Here is a 19,440-nt window from a genome sequence, read left to right as displayed (position 1 = left end):
CTTCTGGGGAGGAACTGAGCCCTTTTCTGTGCCACCCAGAGCCAGCCTCCAGGAAGGAAGACCCCTCATTCCGACCCCTCATTGACTTGGAGTTAGAAGTAGTCAACTGCCAACTGTTTCTGTTCCTGGATTTCCTTGGGGATAGTATCCAGTAAATTCAAATGACTTCTTTTTCCCTGGCATCTTCATTTGCTGGTTAAAGATGAGGGACTAAGAAATAGGCGCTGCATCAGTGTGCAATGAAGGGGACTCTCCAACTTCTGTAGGCTTTTTCTATAATGATCATTTCAATTCATTATTTTTTAAAACATTTGCCTAGGATTTTTAAGAAAAAAGAGTAGAGTAGGATAGGTATGGAGAAACCGTAGTAAAACTGTGTGACAAGGGCTTGTTGACTAAGGTTAGTTGTGGGGCTCTGGATGTAAAGTTCCAGGTGGAACAGCTCTGTTTCTCAGAGGGTGGAGTTATTAAAAACAAAAAACAAAAAAACGATGGAGGGGCCTGAGCTTATGACAGGGCTCTGGAAGCCCTCTCATTGATCAATTCTGTTTTGATCAGAGTGTGTTTGAAAGTGCTTTTGCTTGACAAGTACAGTTTGCTTTCATGGGTGGTTGAATCTTAATGCTTAGATATTTCTCTGCTTTTAAAAAGAGGTAAGAAACTTCATGAAGAAATCTCATTTTAGTGATGTATAAGATTACACTTTGAAAGCATATGAGGATTGTGATCTGGAATACCGGCATATTCAATATATTTTCTTTTATATGTTGATTATGGAGAGATTCTGTCCATCTATTCAGAAGTTCAAGGTATAGTATAAGTTGAGTACAGTATCTATTTCAACCCATTATGAAGATTCCATTTTGTTTTGGGCTTGCTCAGCACTGGATGTAGATAGGAGATGATAAATCTCTGTCTCCTGAGATTCCTTAATGCTTGGTGTGCTTATATCAAGATCAGGGGATGGCTGTTTTCCTGCCAAATCTATTCTCTCCTAGCTGGGAGTTTATAAAGTCACATTTTGAAAATGTATATGCTAGGCAATAACTATTTGTTGGAACATTCTGGGCATTGTCTCACTTTGTACCTTGGCCTGAGATAACTGGAGGTCTCTTTTCTTCACTTTAGATCTTTATTAATATCACCTTATTAATATCACCTGGGATGAACCTCATCCCAGGGCACCCTAGCCTTCTATTCATCCTTATCTAATTATTGGCTCTTTTTTATCTCCTTGCACTAAAATGCAAGTGCCATGGGGGCTGGGATTTTTGTCTGCTTGGTTCGGTGATGTATCCTTAGAGATTAGTATAGTGCCTGGCACACAAACAGGATTTTATTAGTTGGATGACAATAATTAATTGAATTGGTAAAATTGTACATATGTCAACTTTTATTCGGGCATAATTTGTCTGTTTGCAAATACTCTAGACCCCAATTTGAATTGTGTCAAGGGTCATAGACTTTAAGATTGAGCATCTATGAGTCTGAATATATGGGGATGTAACACAGGAAGGTCCCACAGGCCTACTCTGAGAAGCGCCGGGTATCACTGTGGCCAGGAGTCTCTTCTCAGTTCTGTGAAACAGTTTCATTGTTGCCCCTGCAAGTGGAGCCAGTGATGCAGAGTGGACCAGGTACCTTAAGGATACCCTGTTACCAGTCCCAGACCCCTGAATTCAGTCCCAGACTTTTCTGACTTTCTTTCACCCCTGTTTTTACTCTGATCATACGGCTAAGGTCATTTGTGGTAGGAAGTTTGAAAGGGGGACCTGTATTCTCTGGCTGTTGACCTGTTTTGAAAAGCCAAATCCTGCACATTCCTTGCGTTCACCTATTGGTTGAGTTTATGTAACTAATTTCATGTTTTATTCCTCCAAGCACGCAGAAATCTGTCTAAGCCTGGTTACTATGATACTTCTTTTGCTATCCCTAATGAATGAATGAATCATATCTTAGTGGGCTTGGGTAGGAATCAGGCTCTTAGGAACGTCTGGAATGTTTTTTGAGGTTGAGTCTACCATTTTAAGGGTCATCAAAGCAATGGCACCCCACTCCAGTACTCTTGCCTGGGAAATCCCATGGACGGAGGAGCCTCATAGGCTGCAGTCCATGGGGTCGCTAAGAGTTGGATGCGACTGAGCGACTTCACTTTCACTTTTCACTTTCATGCATTGGAGAAGGAAATGGCAACCCAGTCCAGTGTTCTTGCTTGGAGAATCTCAGGGACAGAGGAGCCTGGTGGGCTTCCATCTATGGGGTCGCACAGAGTCAGACACGACTGACGCGACTTAGCAGCAGCAGCAGCAGCAGCAGCAAATGAACCTTCTGATTGTGATGTCCCTTTTCTTTAGTCTAACAATTTTAGCCAGCCTGAAATTTCTAATCATCTTTTTGGATTGTGGCATAATTCCTGGAAGGTCTCTTTAAAACGAAAGTATGTTACCTTGGTGAGTAACACATTAACCTGAGAGTACTCATTGGCATGGATTCGATATGGAATTGCTAGTGAAGGGGCAGATAGATCCCTGGTAGGATGGCCACCAGAATGATGGAGGTGGGAAGATAGTGTTGGAGCCTGGGAACTGGGGCATTGACTAGAGATGGCAGACATAGTAAATGATGCTGGAAGAAGTCATGACTTTGAAGGAACTTGATATATGGGAAGAAGAGGATTCAGGAAACAAATAAGAAAACATGAAAACAGAGGGTTGTGGTCACCAAAAAAAAAAAAATACCCTCTCGAAGGTTTGTGTTGGAATCTTCTACAGCCTGACCTGCAAATTGATACATGCTTTTTTCTCTTTAAATGAAGAAGAATGAATAAATCCTAATCTTAGAAGATTCCCCAGTTGTGAGAATTGGTCCATCATGTTTGGGCTCACAACTTTGTTTAGCTCCTTTCTCTTTCTAATTAATAATTGGTTTGGGCTTGGAAATGCATTGACTCCCAAGTCTTCTTATTTTCCCCCATGTCTTCTTTGGTGCAAGTTGAATGTTGAATGCAGAGCTGTGCTGAGGAATTACTGAACCTAGACAAGGAGGCAGATAGATCATCTTTGGAGTAATTTTAATGCTATACTTTTATGAAGCCTTGCTGTGTTTAACAGGCATGTTTAACATTCTCTTTGCCCCCTCGATCCCCATCCCTGCTCATTTTGTAGATCCTGAAGTCATTATGGCATTATGGTGTGATCAGTGCAGGGCAGAAGAGACAGAGCTCTTTGTACCGGGTCATGGGCTCTGGGAACAATCCTAGTCCTCTAACAAACAGCCTCTACTGACCTATAAAAAGTGTTGTGAATCTTCTTACTGTCTGCCTTCCAAGAGATATGGGAGGAGAAATGATGTAATGTCTACTTAGACCTTCGAGCTTCTCGGAAGAACAACAGTCTACAGTAATATGATTTCTTAATGCATTTATTTGGGTTGTAATGGAGTATAATTGCATTTATCCCAATTTCTTTCTATACCTCTAAATCTGACAGTGTTGCACAGGGGAAGCAGTCTGGCTTTGGGGGTAAGAACTGGGTCTAGACTAGCATCCTCCAAAAGTACAAGTGGACTAGCTATAAAGTTATGAGGTTGAGGAAAGGAGGGTGGGAGAGGAAGGAGGTGGGAGCTACACGTGGTGACGGGGGCGGCAGTGGCTATAATTATCTTCAGAGTGTTTATAACAACTCATTGGAAAAGACTCTGATGCTGGGAGGGACTGGGGGCAGGAGAAGAAGGGGACGACCGAGGACGAGATGGCTGGATGGCATCGCTGACTCGATGGATGCGAGTCTGTGTGAACTCCAGGAGTTGATGACGGACAGGGAGGCCTGGCGTGCTGCGATTCATGGGGTCGCAAAGAGGTGGACACGACTGAGCGACTGAACTGAACTGAACTGAAAATCCTATTATTTTACTAACGATCAACATGTCAATATATTTTAAAATATATGTATTTGTTTTAATTTACAATATTGCAATACTGGACAACTTATATGCAATATTGATCCTGCCATCATTCTCTATGTTGATAGGCTCTTTGATTGAGCCTCCTCCAAGATTTACCTTATTATTTTCCTCTGGCCACAGTTTGGTTGTTGATAACTAGTTTCTGAGTCTGATACGGTAGTTCTCTACAAACACCAACACATTTATAGATTCAGTTGTAAGAGGCCTAGTAAGTTACTAAATAATCCTTTTTCTTTGTTCTGTAGAAAAAGGAATAACAAGTGTTTTTTTTTTAAATTGAAATAATCATGAACAGTGGATTTTTTGTGTAGCTTTTTGAGCAGTATGACAATCGAGTTGGCTTTCTAGTAAGTCATGAAAAGAGAAATTAAAGGATGAAAAGCTGAGGAAGTATACATAAGTGTCATCCCTGACATTCCATAAATATGTCAATTTAGGTTACCCTTATTGTTATTGGACAGTTTTGTTGTGGAATTTTCTGGTTGTCATTGGTTCTTTAGCACTTCTAATCCAGTGTTTTAGAAGGAGGTCAGCCTTCTACAAAGAATTTTAAGCAACTGTTGAGTTAACCAGGAAAGAAAACAGTATGTATGTCTTCTCTTTCAGAGAGGTGACAATATACATTCTTTAATAGCAACTGATTTGTATTTTTGGAGCAATAATACTGATCATACTACTGTCTCTGGAGGGAAGAAAAGCATTACAACTACTTTTATTTGTTAGATTATAGAATATAATACAGAGAGAGCATATCATGTCACTCAAAATGTGGCATGAAAAAAATAAATTTATACCAAATAGTGTTGCACACCGGGGACATATGAAAAAAGTCATTTTTTTCTCTCAAAGTGAGAACTTCTTGTGTAAAGAAATGATATAAAATACTATGGAACTGTTCTTTAGACAAAAATGATCTTTTACTAAAAAGTATTGACTTGGAGATATAGTTCATATCAAGTTACTTTGTGGATGATCTTAATACAACCACATTTTTGTTGGAGGAGGTCATTGAGAGCAAGTGACTACCAGTTGACCTGAGAGCTAGACTCTGGCAATTGGAGGTTCCTCTTCCCCTCCCTTGTCCTTGAAATGTACAATCTGCCCATCAATCCCACAGCAGGAACTATTTTTATTGACACAGCCTTGAGTGAACAATGTGTTGTTGAGACCGTGTGTCACGGAAGCCAGTTAAGGCCTCTACATAAACTTTTAAGATTCTGGCGGGCAGGTGTGGAGATACAACTGTCTTGTGGCTGCCCAAGACAAGCCTTGTAAGTAGGTCCCCTTGCTTACTGAGCCTGCCACCCACCCATCTGGAGTGGGCTGCATCCTCTTCAGTCTCTCCTGATCTCTGTGTATGGGGGCAAGCTTCAGGTTTCACCCAGGAGAGTTCCCAATAATTTTCTGTTCTTGACAACTAACTAAAATTTGAACGAGCATTTCTGAATGTTAAACATGTTGTACCATTTTAGGCCCTTATATAAAACCTCAAGATACATTTATGAGTTTTTGCAATTGGGTCTGAATATAGCTAAGGCATACTTTAAAACACTGAAAAATATACACTTTACATTAATCTGTTGTTAAATTGTGATGTTTTATTTGAATTTATTTCAGAATCGAAGCAAACGCTTGGAGAAGGTCCATGTGGTTATTGGACACAAATCCTGTGATTTGGATTCTCTCATTTCTGCCTTCACATATGCTTACTTTCTAGACAAGGTGAGTGTAAAGAAGGTCATGAATTTTTAAAGAAATTACTATTTATTTTTTATTTTCAGCTGTGCTGGTCCTTCTCTAGTTGCAGGGAGCAGGGGCTACTCCAGTTGTGGTGCGTGGGCTTCTTACTGTGGTGGCTTCTCTTGTGGAGCACAGGCTCTGGGGCACTTGAGCTTCAGTACTTGCAGCACACAGGCTCAGTAGTTGCAGCTCCTGGACTCTAGAGAACAGGCTCTGGTGCACGGGCTTAGTTGCTCCATGGTATCTTCCCAGATCAGGGATTGAACCTCTGTCCCCTGCACTGGTGGGTGGATTCTTTGCTACTGAGCCACCAGGGAACCCCAAGATTATGCTTTTTATATTTGAATTATGATGTACCTTTTATAAACAGATGTTTTCCAGAAAAACAAGGGAGCTACTAACTTAATTTTTCATGTTCTGGTTTATTGTTGCAAAGAATAATGTATTATAATTAATTAATCAATAAATATTTATTGGTCACTTACTATATATTAGGATTGTTCTAATTATTTCTTACTGAGTCTCTGCATAAATATTTATTTCAATAGGATCGATTTTTTCAAATACAAAATTTAAAAATTTTATAATTGTTGATTACTTTTGTGGAAATTCAGAGAACTGACAAAAGTAAGTGTCAGAATTTCTTGTTTGCCTTTATCATTCCTGTTGGATAATCTTGCCCTTGGGAGTAGAAAAATATGTGCAGAATAATCTGTGAACATTACATGAAGTATAGAGCACACTGGCTGGAATTTTCAGTAACAGAGGTGTTACCGTCCACATCTGTATTCTGTTTTTGCCTCTTAGCCTGACTTTATACAGCAAGGTCACTCTCAGTTAACAATAATCTCTCTTGAGTCAGTCCTCGTACTCTGTGAAGCCATACTATAACATGCCAGTGGAGGTGGAAAAGACCTTTCTTTAAGTAAATTGTTTAAAAATGTCCATTCCATAAATTCTCTGCATAAATATTTATTTCAATAGGATCGATTTTTATTTTTCATCAACCTACATCAGAGCATCACTTTAAAGCCTAAAAAAGTATATTATGAGTGTCTTGTTGCTCTGTCTAATTTCACACAATTTTTAGTTTTCTGGAGTGCACTTTGTTTTACTCCACTTTTGTCTGGATCCTTGACTCTGGTGGTGTGCATAGCTGATCTACAATGATTTACATTCACCTGAAACCTAGCCTTCCAGAATGAGCCGCAGGTGGCAAGAATGACTTTAGGGCAGCAGCTGACGAAGTGCCAGGTTAAAATATTCTGATGTCGACATATGACTTTCTATCAGATTTATCTTAAAATTTGCTAAACTTTACAAGGGAGATTAATTGGTATGAAGAGAGAAATGTGCCTGTATCAAAACATGCATTTAAATACTAATCTTATTAACAGGATTTTTTTCTTATTTATTTCATATCGACATATAGTTGATTTTCAGTATTGTGTTCAAGAGTACAGCAAAGTGATTCAGTTACTTTGCTGTACACTTGATTTTCAGATTCTTTTCCATTATGTCACAAGATATTAAGTATAATTCCCTGTGCTATACAGTAGGTCCTTGTTGATTACCTATTATACATATAGTAATGTGTATCTGTTAGTCCCAAACTCCTAATTTATCTCCCCCAAGTCCTGCCCACCCTTAAGTGGGTTTTTTGACTTCTAGGAAAAAAACATTGCTTGTCTTGAGAACATTAGAGTTGCCTGAACTAGACTGGTTTTTAGACTGATCATGGCATGGATTCTTTTTTTCCCTTAATGGGATCGGAGAGGTTGTATTAGGTTGTGGAGTTGTTGCTCAGAATCTCACAACTTTGTCCAGAGGAAAATTTATTTCTCATTTTCCATGCCACAGTGAACCACTGATACCCTTGTACAGTTATTAGAATGCGTGTGCACACACATACACCTACCCACTCACTCCCCCAACACATAGAATCCTTCGCAGGGACAGATCCTACGTCTTCAAGGAAGTACAGTTCATACCTACTTAAAGGAGGAAAATTTTTCCTAAATTCATCCTTCTCTCTATGAAATGAACATGTCAGATTACCATATCATGGACTCTTAGGAAGTCATATAATAATAATGACAGCACTGCCACTAACTTTGATGTCTTGAATCAATATAATAACATCCAGCAAAAGGAGTGGGCAAAGTAGTTGTCATAGTAAAATAAGGAGATGTGTGGCCTCTTTTCTCCTTCTTCCAAGACTCATGACTAAGCATGGGGACAAATATGGAATTACTGAAGGGTCACATACTGGGAGCTTGTTAAGCTCTGTGTCTTCCTTTTAATTCGCTGCACCCTGCTCCCATCACGGGTCTGCACCTTCATTTTAATTTTTCCTGAGAATCTGGCTACTCCCTCTCAAAGTATGAACACATAGAAGGACAGGGTTTGCAGCTTCACATGTCTGACTCTGTTTAATTACTTTTCACTCTGGTAGGTAAGCCCCATTCTATGGATGGGAAAACTGAGGCTCAGAGAGGAAAATGGCTTTCTCAAAGTCAGACAGAAGAGTCAAGACCAGAACATAGTTTTTCTGACCCCCACTCCAGAACAGGTCCTGCCAGAACAGGCTCAGACTGCATGGCTCTTGACTTACGTTTCAGTATCAGGAGTACGGTATAACTCTAGCAATTAATAAAGAAAAACATCTTGTTGTGCATAAACTGGTAATGATTATTACATGCTTGTGATTCTGTATTAGCCTGATAGGTGGGATAAAAACCATCTTGTTGGAATGGCTCTGTATACTATAGTAGTAGGTGATTCATTTATTTCATGCAACAAATATGAATTAAACATCTGTTTTGTGCCAGACCATTTTATGCACTTAGAAACATGAACAAAACTGACAGAAATCCCTGCTAGGAAGGGGAGATGGATGATAAAGATGTTAAGACTGTGTAATAAACTCTATGCTTGTGAAAGAGCTAGTGATAATGTGAGAACAAAGGCCATTTAGTTTAGGCAAAAACCCAGTTTTTCCAAACCCCACATTCTCTCAGTGATATTTAGGGTTTATTGCTATAGAGTTATAGTAATTTTTTAAAGCACTTTCATTTTTTACATTCTCATGGAAAAATAAGTTTATTATTGTGAATCTGGAATTCTCTAACATCTACCCATCTCCAGTTTCCCCCATCATTACAGTTGTTTTAAAAAAGAGGTTTGTTAACATAATATTTTTTTAAAGATATAAAACATTAATAGAAATCACAGTCTGGTAGTCTGGGAGCCAAATCTGGAGTTTTCACTAACCTACACAGTATTTTTAATTAAAAGGTTTATTGTGACATTGTAACAATTAAACATCACAGATAACACCCCCAAATCTAGATTTCTAGCTTCTCTTGAATAATTGAAGGATTTGCCTATCCTGGACTGGGAAATTTTTGCATGGAATCAATTGACTGGAGTTGAGTGGGAGGCATCCCATCTAGATGTGACATCCGGGTCTTTGTGTGTCAGTGCAGTTTTTACCTGGAGCTTCTCTGTTGGCTCAGCTGGTAAAGAAGCCACCTGCCAAAGAAGAAGACACAAGGAAGCTCCCCTGGAGAAGGAAATGGCAACCCACTCTAGTATTCTTGCCTAGAAATTTCCACGGACGGGAGAGCCTGGAGGACTGTAGTCCCTAGGGTCACAAAGAGTTAGACATGACAGAGTGCACACACGCGCACACACACAGTCTTCCCCTGCGCTGCAGTCATCATTCTGATTTTTTGCTGATTCCATAAAGATGGGCAGATTTGTTTCCTATGAAGAAGAAAATGTATATATTTTAAAATTGTGGAGAGGGTGAAATGAGATATAAAAAATTTCAAGAAAGGCAAGAGAAGTTTCATGTGGAGTAACAAGAGATTAACAAAAATTAGGGACCACTTAATCCATGGAAAATGCTCTGCTCATTGGGTTCAGGAAAAACTGGTTATGAATGTAAAGTGGTTTAATGAGACCAAAGGACTTTCATTCCCTTTCCAGTTACGCTCTGGCTTGAGAAAATGTAGTTGTATTTTATCCTCCTGCTGCTGTCAGTGATTCAGTCAACTTTTCTCTTGGTAGGTCAGCCCACCAGGGGTTCTCTGTTTGCCCGTGCTGAACATACCAAGAACTGAATTCAATTACTTCACTGAAACAAGGTTTATTTTAGAAGAGCTAAATATCTCTGAATCACTCCACATATTCCGAGATGATATTAATCTGCATCAGCTAAATAACGAAGGAAAGTTATCTCTAACACTTGTTGGCAGCAATGTACTGGCAAGGTAAGGCTCTGGAGGGAGGTTTGATATTTTATAAAAGATTTTTCTGTGCCAAGTATTACCTTGTTCAGGTTTTTTTTGTGGTTTGGGAAGATGTATGAAAGGCAGAGGACATTTTGAAGAAAGGGGTGTGTTTTTTCTCTTACAGCAAAATTGGGCTATGCCAAGCCTCTGTTTTTACTTTGGCAGTTCAGATACGACATCTTTGAGTGGAAAATACTTATAAAATAGACCAAAATTTTAATTTTAAATCATTTCAAACACTTTTTTATAGCAATGCGACAGTCCTTTATACTGATGCTGAAAATGTATAATGAAGATTGAAATAAAACTGAAAAATTCTTAAGAAAGAAATCTTGGTAGTGAAATGGAAAATTATGTACATGGGATAGGAAAGCCATTCAATCATTGGCTCCTTTAGTCATAGCATTTACTATAAAAGCAGGATGGATTCTATAAAGTTCATGTAATTTGAGCTCCTTATTTTATGGACAAGAAATGTGAAACCCATTCGCAAATAACTTGCCCAAAGTACCACATGCGGTTAACAGAAGGGTTTGGATGAGAACACAAATCTGTTTCCTTCAGTAAGTACTTAGGAGTTGCTAACTGGTGCATGAATCTACAGATATTATACATAAAGAGGAATAAGATAAATTTCCTGCCCTCACAGTTCTTACAACCCATCACAAAGAGTCCCATTTCAATAAGCTCTCTGTTGCTAGTGAGTGAAGAGTCCCCAGTTAAACATCTCAGCCATCCGAGGTGATAGTTTTTTGCACACTTTGCCCATTTTCTAATCATTGATATGGCGTTCATGCATGGACATTGACCTTAGTATATATGAAATAAAATGTACAAGTATCTGATTTTTTATCTAACTTTCTAAGGAAGCATATTTAGGTACGGATACATTGTATTGTCAGTTGTGAAGTTCATTCAGTTATAAAGAGTTTGGAAAATTATCTGCCTCTGTAGGGTTGTTTTTATCCCCATGATACTCAAAACACTCGAAATTCTTTTGAATAATACTTATTAATTAGTTGTTAACTGGCTGAGAGCTATTCATAGGTTATTTGACTGACTTCCACTATCATTGTTCAGGTTGATCATGTGCTTGACTAAATTTGTGTGTTAACTTTTTCAAACTAACTATAACACAAGGAGATATGGAAAGAAGCAATGCAAGATGCCAAAGAAGGGATCTATGAAATTTGTGTCAGTTAAGATTTTAGGAAGAGTTTTGTTACCAATTAAAATGGAGACATTTATTTTGGTTTTGAGACTGAAGTTGTGAAGCCTTGCTTTGGGATTGTTTATGAAATAGAATGTTTTTCAAAAATAAATTGCAAATTTCATTTCCTTCATTGCCATTCTTTGAGTTTTGGCAGACAGAATCAAGTCAGTTTTATCAACCTCTTTCTCCCTGCCTTTGATAAAAGCCAACTATATCGCATATAAAAAGAATGATGCAGAAATAAATAAGCTAGAAGTATTTTTCTCCAGCAACATAACTGAATGTGTAAGTTTTGGATCCAGATAGTTAAGAGTTTAAATATAAGTAGTCTACTTACTAGGACTTCTCAGGTGGCTCAGTGGTAAGAATCTACACACCAAGCAGGAGATGTGGGTTTGATCCCTGGGTTGGGAAGATCCCCTGGAGAAGGAAATGGCAACCCATGCCAGTTCTTGCCTGGAAGATGCCATGGACAGAAGAGCCTGGCTGGCTATAGTCCATAGGGTTGCAAAGCGTCAGACTAGATAGCAATAGCAGCAGCAGCAGCAGTCTTACTAGCTGTGTGGCCTTGGTCACTGTTATTTAATTTTATTTTTACACAATATTTAAAGGTTACAATCCATTTACAGTTTTTACAAAGTATTGGCCATATTCTCTGTGTTTGTAATGGTCACATTTCTTAACCTTTTCGTGCTTTTTTTCCCACCTGTAAAAATAAGAATTTTAATAGAACCCGTTAAGTAGAGTCAGTTTATAGTATAAACTGTAATAATACTGAGAAAGTATTTATTACAGAGTCCAGCCTATAGTGGAAACTCAATAAATGTTAGCTATTGTTATTATTATTTTCCAATAGCCAAATAAGAGATGGAAGTGCTAAGGTGTGCAGGTCTTCAAAGACTCTTGGGGATGTAATTAATTAAAATGAAATGTGAAAACACATAAAGAATAAGTCATGTGAACTTATTTTTGGTTATTAAGAGGAAGTCATTTGTGTGGAAACAGAGATTAAATAATTCCAGAAAGTAAGAAAATATGCCCTCTTTCTCCTCCTCTCCTCCATTTGCTTTCCAGTGAGGACAAAACTTTAGAATCAGCAGTTGTCAAGGTCATTAATCCGGTGGAGCAGGGCGACGCCGGCTTTGAGTTCCGAGAGTCTTCGTCGTCTCTGGTGGTGAAAGAGATCCTCCAGGAGGCTCCCGAGCTCATCACCGAGCAGCTGGCTCATCTGCTCAGAGGTGAGAGATGACTCTTTCCATTAAATACTGGAAGGCTTAATGGAGTGTCTCTAGACTCACTCATGCATAAAGAGTGCGATCCATTCTTGGCTTAACAGTCCCTTTCAAGACCACGGGAAGCTTCACCAGAGAGGCAGGGAGTAAAGAGTTTGTTAAAGAGTCGCATTATATTGAATATTAAAAATGTACATTTAGAAATAGGCATGAAGGATCTTTGCTGTTTCATCAGACAGGAATATTAAATGTTCCCACTCCACAACAGCATGGATATGGGCCAGAACTCCACAGTCCTTCATTGAAATGTCTCCTGATACTGATCCGTGCTTGTTTATATAATACTACTTGGATGGCAAAGTCACCGACCTTCCTTTTGAGGATACTGTGCAGCACTTTTATGGTTAAACTGCCACCTCCTTCTCTCCCCATCAGGTAGTATTTTCCATCTTCTCCCGGTTAGCTTTAAGCACTGTGTTCTCAACACACTGTCATCAATTACCCTCCTCATCTCTTTTTCATCTTCCTCAGTGGGGTCTATCACTTCTAAACAGTGATTTCTAAGCTGGAAATTGTCCATTGACTTTGGTGCCGCAAAATTACCCCCAAAATTCCATATTGTCTCATGTAGGGCAGTTTGGGGTTTTCTATAAAGCTGTTTTTCCTCCTTTCAACAATCCATCTCGAACATGATAGACCAAGTTTTTCTCAGGAGTATTTGACACAGGGAAGTAAAAAACAGTGATTAATAGGCTGAAAGAAAAAGGAAAGAGAAGCCCAAGAATATGGTGACAACTCCCTTAAGGCTTTTTTTCCCCTTTTTCCTTTGCTTCCTCTGCCTCTACCAGAATTTAGAGGGAAAAGGGTCCAGGACTTCTATAGTTCCTATAAATGTCTTAGAACCAATGGCCCTAGCCAACTTGTTTTAAATACTTTTCTGGCTATGAACATCTGTAAAACTGTTCTCTGGGAAACTGTGCCTTCAACTAAACTAAGTAACCACAACCATTTACAGAAGGGAAATAAAGGCAATTGGGGATCTCGGCCAAAAGGGAAATTGTTTGACAGTGCAAATATGTGGTGCAGGCAAACACTAGAGAATCTGTTTTCTAATTATTTTGAAACTAAGAAATTTTGTTTATTGTTCAAAAAGATACATGTGTAATTTTGTAGGGAAAAAGGTAGTCAGTGGACAGTTCAGCATGATTTTCCATAAGTGATAAGGTAATATCAAACTGTAGTACTTGGAACAAAGATATGATTTTGTTGCTGATGATGACAATGACGACAATGATAATAATGGTGACATTCAGATTTAGGGAATTAGAATCTTGTGGCTCAGATGGTAAAGAATCTGCCTGCAATGCAGGAGACACAGGTTTGATCTTTGGGTCAGGAAGATCCTCTGGAAAAGGGAACAGCTACCCACTCTAGTATTCTTGTCTGGAGAATTTCACAGACAGAGGAGTGTGGTGGGCTACAGTCTGTGGGGTTGCCAAGAATTGGACGTGACATGTCCAGTTGGACATGAGGAACCAACCCTTTGATGGATATTACACTTTAGACCCTCTTGTTAGTTACCTTAGTTTTAGTTTGCAGAGTTGCCAAGAATTAGAACTATGGTAAAGGACATTGTTATTTTTTTTCATCATCAGAGATTTTTCATAACTTTGGGTTGAAGTGGCCTTGGGAAGCTGGCAGAATAAGACTGTCACTTCCTTGTTGCTTGGAAATTGGAATTTGGATAGATACAGTCCCTTTACCTGTGAAGACTGCCAACACTGACACTGTCATGAGAAGGCCAAGGTTGCTGAAGCCTGGCAGTAGAAGACATGGGTGGTTTAACATAGTAGAGAGAGAGAGCTCTGGAGACCTTTGACTGAAGTGTGACACGTGCATATGCGTGTATACATTATGTGGAGGGGAGATGGAGCATTTTGGAACAGTTTGGCCAAGATGAACTGAAGAACGATGATCCCAGGAGTTTGATTTTAAAAAGGTAACTTAAGTGTTTGGAGCAAGAAGGGCAATGGCCACTTTTTAAAAGCTCCTGACTTTAATAAATACAAGAAAGGAATCAAGTTAAATTTTGCTATACTCACTAAACTGAAAATTAGATTTTATGGCTTTCTAATCATGTATTAACACCAAACCTAAAGGAGTGTTTAAAAGGGAAGTCTTTTTTCTGTGCCTATACATGATTTTAGGATTTGTTATTTTCATAATGTAATTCTTTCTAAAGGGTTTTCTGTAGAAACAGCTATGATTTATTTTGCATTTTGGGGTGCTCAAAATGATCATTAATTTGACACACATTTCTAGACCATGTATTATGCATTCTTCTAGGTCTTGAAGGGATGCAAATTTCTACACACACTTTTGCCATAAAGAATTTTGAAAAATGTCTGTTTCCAGACGTCATGAAGTTAAATATTTCGTTAAGATTTGACTTGCTATACATTGAAGCAAATACATCGCTGGTTTGGAGACTTGCATGTCATCCATGCCTTCTTAGGGACAGCATGTTTGTATAATACTAGAGGTCCTTTTCTACTCTTTTCATGAGAAAAGTGCCAAGTAACCAAAATATTTTTGCAAACTCTTAAAGTAATCATGAGGCAAAACAAACAAACAAACAAAAAAAAAAAACAAAAAAGAAATTTAGTCAAGACTTGAAATAGTCCTTGGAAACATCATAATTGGACCTCTATGGAAGATATGTTATTATAAACTTTGTGCCAAAACACCTGAATATATTTCAAACTAAGTACTTTGTCAGTCTAACTGTTCTTTGCCTTTCATTCTCATGGTCACACCCTAAAATCCATCACGCTGAGGCTGGTGTGCTGTAAATGGATTTCTTGAGCCAAGATATTGATCGCCTCAGTCCTTGGAGAGGACCCTTAGTATGCCTCTTAGCCTGGTATACTGAAAAAAAAAAAAAAAAACACCCTGTAAATTTTCAGTGTATTCCTTAATGTGCAAAAAGGTTGGGCCTATTCTTTTTTAGTATTGCTTGTTAGTTCTTTTCTTCTGCTCAATTTCTAAGTGTTGCAGTACCCTAGAACTTTGTCCTGGGGGCATTTTTTATCTGTACAGTACTTAGATAGTCTCATTTAGTTCCAAAATCTTAAGTGTAACACACAGGCTGTAACTCCTGTATCTCTAACCATGACCTCTCTTTAGAATTGCAGGTTCATTTCCAGCCCATTTGACATCTTCACTTGCATGTCTAATTTGCACCACTACTTCAACAGGGCTATCACAGAACCCTTTGGTTCCCTGTACCTCCAAACCTACTTTTATCCCAGTTCCCTAATAGTAGTAAAAGGTACTGACAGCCACCCAATTGTTCAAGCCATTCAAGCTAAAAGTGATACTTGATTCTTTCTTTTACCTTTTCTCCCTCACTGATGCTTCGACAAGTCCTGCTGACTCTACATCTAAAACATAACCTGCATCCATCCATTTTCCTCATGATAACTACTAGTATTTCAATCCAAGTTACTCTCTTTGACTAATGCCATAGCTGCCTGACTGTTGCCCTATTTCTTTCATAAAATCTATTGCTTACAAAGTGATCATAAAAGTATAAACCAGTCAAGTCAATCCCCTGCATAAAATCCATCATACTCAAAATCCACGCATTCCACCCTTACAGTCCACAACACAATCTTGCCCCTGCCAATTCCAACATCATCTCATGCTCTTTTCCCATTTTCCCATTGTGTGTTCTAGGAATATGCCAAACTCTTCCACTCTTGAGGATTTACATAAACTGTACCTTCCTTTGCAAATGCTTGTTTCTACCCATCTACTTAGCTTTATCACTGTATCTCCTTCTCCCTATTGGTCCTTTATTACAGAATATAAGCTTCATTGAGATAAGAGACCATACATGTTTTCTTCAATGCTCCACTGTAGAAGAAATAGAGTAGCCATCATAGTCAGTACTTGGATGTAATCTCAAAAACGACAGAATGATCTCTGTTATTTCCAAGGCAAACCATTCAATATCACAGTAATCCAAATCTATGCCCTGAAGTAATGCTGAAGAAGCTGAAGTTGAATGGTTCTATGAAGACCTACAAGACCTTTTAGAACTAACACCCCAAAAAGATGTCCTTTTCATTATAGGGGACTGGAATGCAAAAGTAGAAAGTCAAGAAATACCTGGAGTAACAGGCAAATTTGGTCTTGGAGTACAGAAGGAAGCAGGGCAAAGGCTAATAGAGTTTTGCCAAGAGAATGCATTGGTCATAGCAAACACCATCTTCCAACAACACAAGAGAAGACTCTACACATGGACATCACCAGATGGACAACACCAAAATCAGACTAATTATATTCTTTGCAGCCAAAGATGGAGAAGCTCTAAACAGTCAGCAAAAACAAGACCCAGAGCTGACTGTGGCTCAGATCATGAACTTATTGCCAAATTCAGACTTAGATTGAAGAAAGTGGGGAAAACCACTAGACCATTCAGGTATGACCTAAATCAAATCCCTTATGATTCTACAGTGGAAGTGAGAAATAGATTTAAGGGCCTAGATCTGATAGATAGAGTGCCTGATGAACTATGATGGAGGTTCGTGACATTGTACAGGAGACAGGGATCAAGACCATCCCCAAGAAAAAGAAATGCAAAAAAGCAAAATGGCTGTCTGGGGAGGCCTTACAAATAGCTGTGAAAAGAAGAGAAGCGAAAAGCAAAGGAGAAAAGGAAAATATAAGCATCTGAATGCAGAGTTCCAGAGAATAGCAAGGAGAGATAAGAAAGCCTTCCTCAATGCAAAGAAATAGAGGAAAACAATAGAACAGAAAAGACTAGAGATTTCTTCAAGAAACTTAGAGATACCAAGGGAACATTTCATGCAAAGATGGGCTTGATAAAGGATAGAAATGGTATGGACCTAACAGAAGCAGAAGATATTAAGAAGAGGTGGCAAGAATACACAGAAGAACTATACAAAAAAGATCTTCACAACCCAGATAATCACGATGGTGTGATCACTCACCTAGAGCCTGACATCCTGGAATGTGAGGTCAAGTGGACCTTGGGAAGTATCACTACGAACAAAGTTAGTGGAGGTGATGGAATTCCAGTTGAGCTATTTCAAATCCTGAAAGATGATGCTGTGAAAGTGCTGCACTCAATATGCCAGCAAATTTGGAAAACTCAGCAGTGGCCACAAGACTGGAAAAGGTCAGTTTTCATTCCAGTCCCAAAGAAAGGCAGTGCCAAAGAATGCTCAGACTACTGCACAATTGCACTCATCTCGCATGCTAGTAAAATAATGCTCAAAATTCTCCAAGCCAGGCTTTAGCAATACATGCACCATGAACTTCCAGATGTTCAAGCTAGTTTTAGAAAAGATAGAGGAACCAGGGATCAAATTGCCAACATCTGCTGGATCATCAAAAAATCAAGAGAGTTCCAGAAAAACATCTATTTCTGCTTTATTGACTATGCCAAAGCCTTTGACTCTGTGGATCACAATAAACTGTAGAAAATTCTGAAAGAGATGGGAATACCAGACCACCTGACCTACCTCTTGAGAAATTTGTATGCAGGTCAGGAAGCAACAGTTAAAACTGGACATGAAACAACAGACTGGTTCCAAATAGGAAAAGGTGTATGTCAAGGCTGTATATTGTCACCCTGCTTATTTAACTTCTATGCAGAGTACATCATGAGAAACACTGGGCTGGAGGAAGCACAAGCTGGAATCAAGATTTCTGGGAGAAATATCAATAACCTCAGATGTGCAGATGACACCACCTTTATGGCAGAAAGTGAAGAGGAACTAAAAAGCCTGTTGATGAAAGTGAAAGAGGAGAGTGAAAAAGTTGGCTTAAAGCTTAACATTCAGAAAACGAAGATCATGGCATCTGGTTCCATCACTTCATGGCAAATAGATGGGGAAACAATGGAAACAGTGGCTAACTTTATTTTTCTGGGCTCAAAAATCACTGCAGATGGTGATTGAAGCCATGAAATTAAAAGACGCTTACTCCTTGGAAGGAAAGTTATGACTAACCTAGACAGCATATTGAAAAGCAGAGACATTACTTTGCCAACAAAGGTCTGTCTAGTCAAGGCTATGGTTTTTCCAGTATCATGTATGGATGTGAGAGTTGGACTATAAGGAAAGCTGGGTGTCGAAGAATTGATGCTTTTGAGCTGTGGTGTTGGAAAAGACTCTTGTGAGTCCCTTGGACTGCAAGGAGATCCAACCAGTCCATCCTAAAGGAGATCAGTCCTGGGTGTTCATTGGAAGGACTGATGTTGAAGCTGAAACTCCAATACTTTGGCCACCTAATATGAAGAGCTGACTCATTTGAACAGACTCTGATGTAGGGAAAGATTGAGGGCAGGAGGAGAAGGGGATGACAGAGGATGAAATGGTTAGATGGCATCACCGACTCAATGGACATGAGTTTGGATAAACTCTGGGTGTTGATGATGGACAGGGAGGCCTGGCGTGCTGGGGTTCATGGGGTCTCAAATAGTTGGACACGACTGAGCGACTGAACTGAACTGAACTGAACCACTGTTCTTTTCTCTGGCCTGCAACAGTGCCTGTCATATAATAGACCCTCAATAAATCCTGTCATGAAATGAATTTTTCAAGATTTTTTAATATCCTTTCTGTTTTATAACTATGTTGATTTAGTTGGTACTATGATATTGTATTAGTAATTTCCATTTCATTCCAGCCCATCCCTCCAATATTCTTAATGTCCAGAATTTGAACATTGTTCCTCCCAATAATATCCTCCCCCCTTTTTTTGCTTTTAGAAATCTTTGTTTTGGTATTTTTCAAGTGTTTGTTTCTATTTTCATCTTTATATATGTATATTTTATATACATATATATATAGTTTTAGCCTTTCATGCAATATAATACATGTACAGAAAAGAATACAAAATATAAAATTTAAATATACAGCTCAGTGAAATATCACAAAAGGGACATCTTTTTAACAATTAA

General features: G+C 38.8%; 1 protein-coding gene across 1 annotated transcript in view; it reads left to right on the top strand.

The window, feature by feature from the left end:
- Positions 1-19,440, top strand: part of PRUNE2 (prune homolog 2 with BCH domain) — a 289,354-nt gene that overhangs the window by 46,074 nt on the left and 223,840 nt on the right. Inside the window, exons 2-4 of the mRNA XM_040256916.1 lie at positions 5,581-5,685; positions 9,778-9,980; positions 12,289-12,452. Coding sequence (XP_040112850.1) covers positions 5,581-5,685; positions 9,778-9,980; positions 12,289-12,452 — 472 coding nt within the window. The remainder of the gene's footprint in view (positions 1-5,580; positions 5,686-9,777; positions 9,981-12,288; positions 12,453-19,440) is intronic.

The sequence above is a fragment of the Oryx dammah genome, unplaced genomic scaffold, assembly GCF_014754425.2.
Source record: "Oryx dammah isolate SB20612 unplaced genomic scaffold, SCBI_Odam_1.1 HiC_scaffold_1, whole genome shotgun sequence".
NCBI lineage: Eukaryota > Metazoa > Chordata > Mammalia > Artiodactyla > Bovidae > Oryx > Oryx dammah.
Note: the sequence above shows the minus strand (reverse complement) of the source record. Positions and strands in the feature narration are given on the sequence as shown.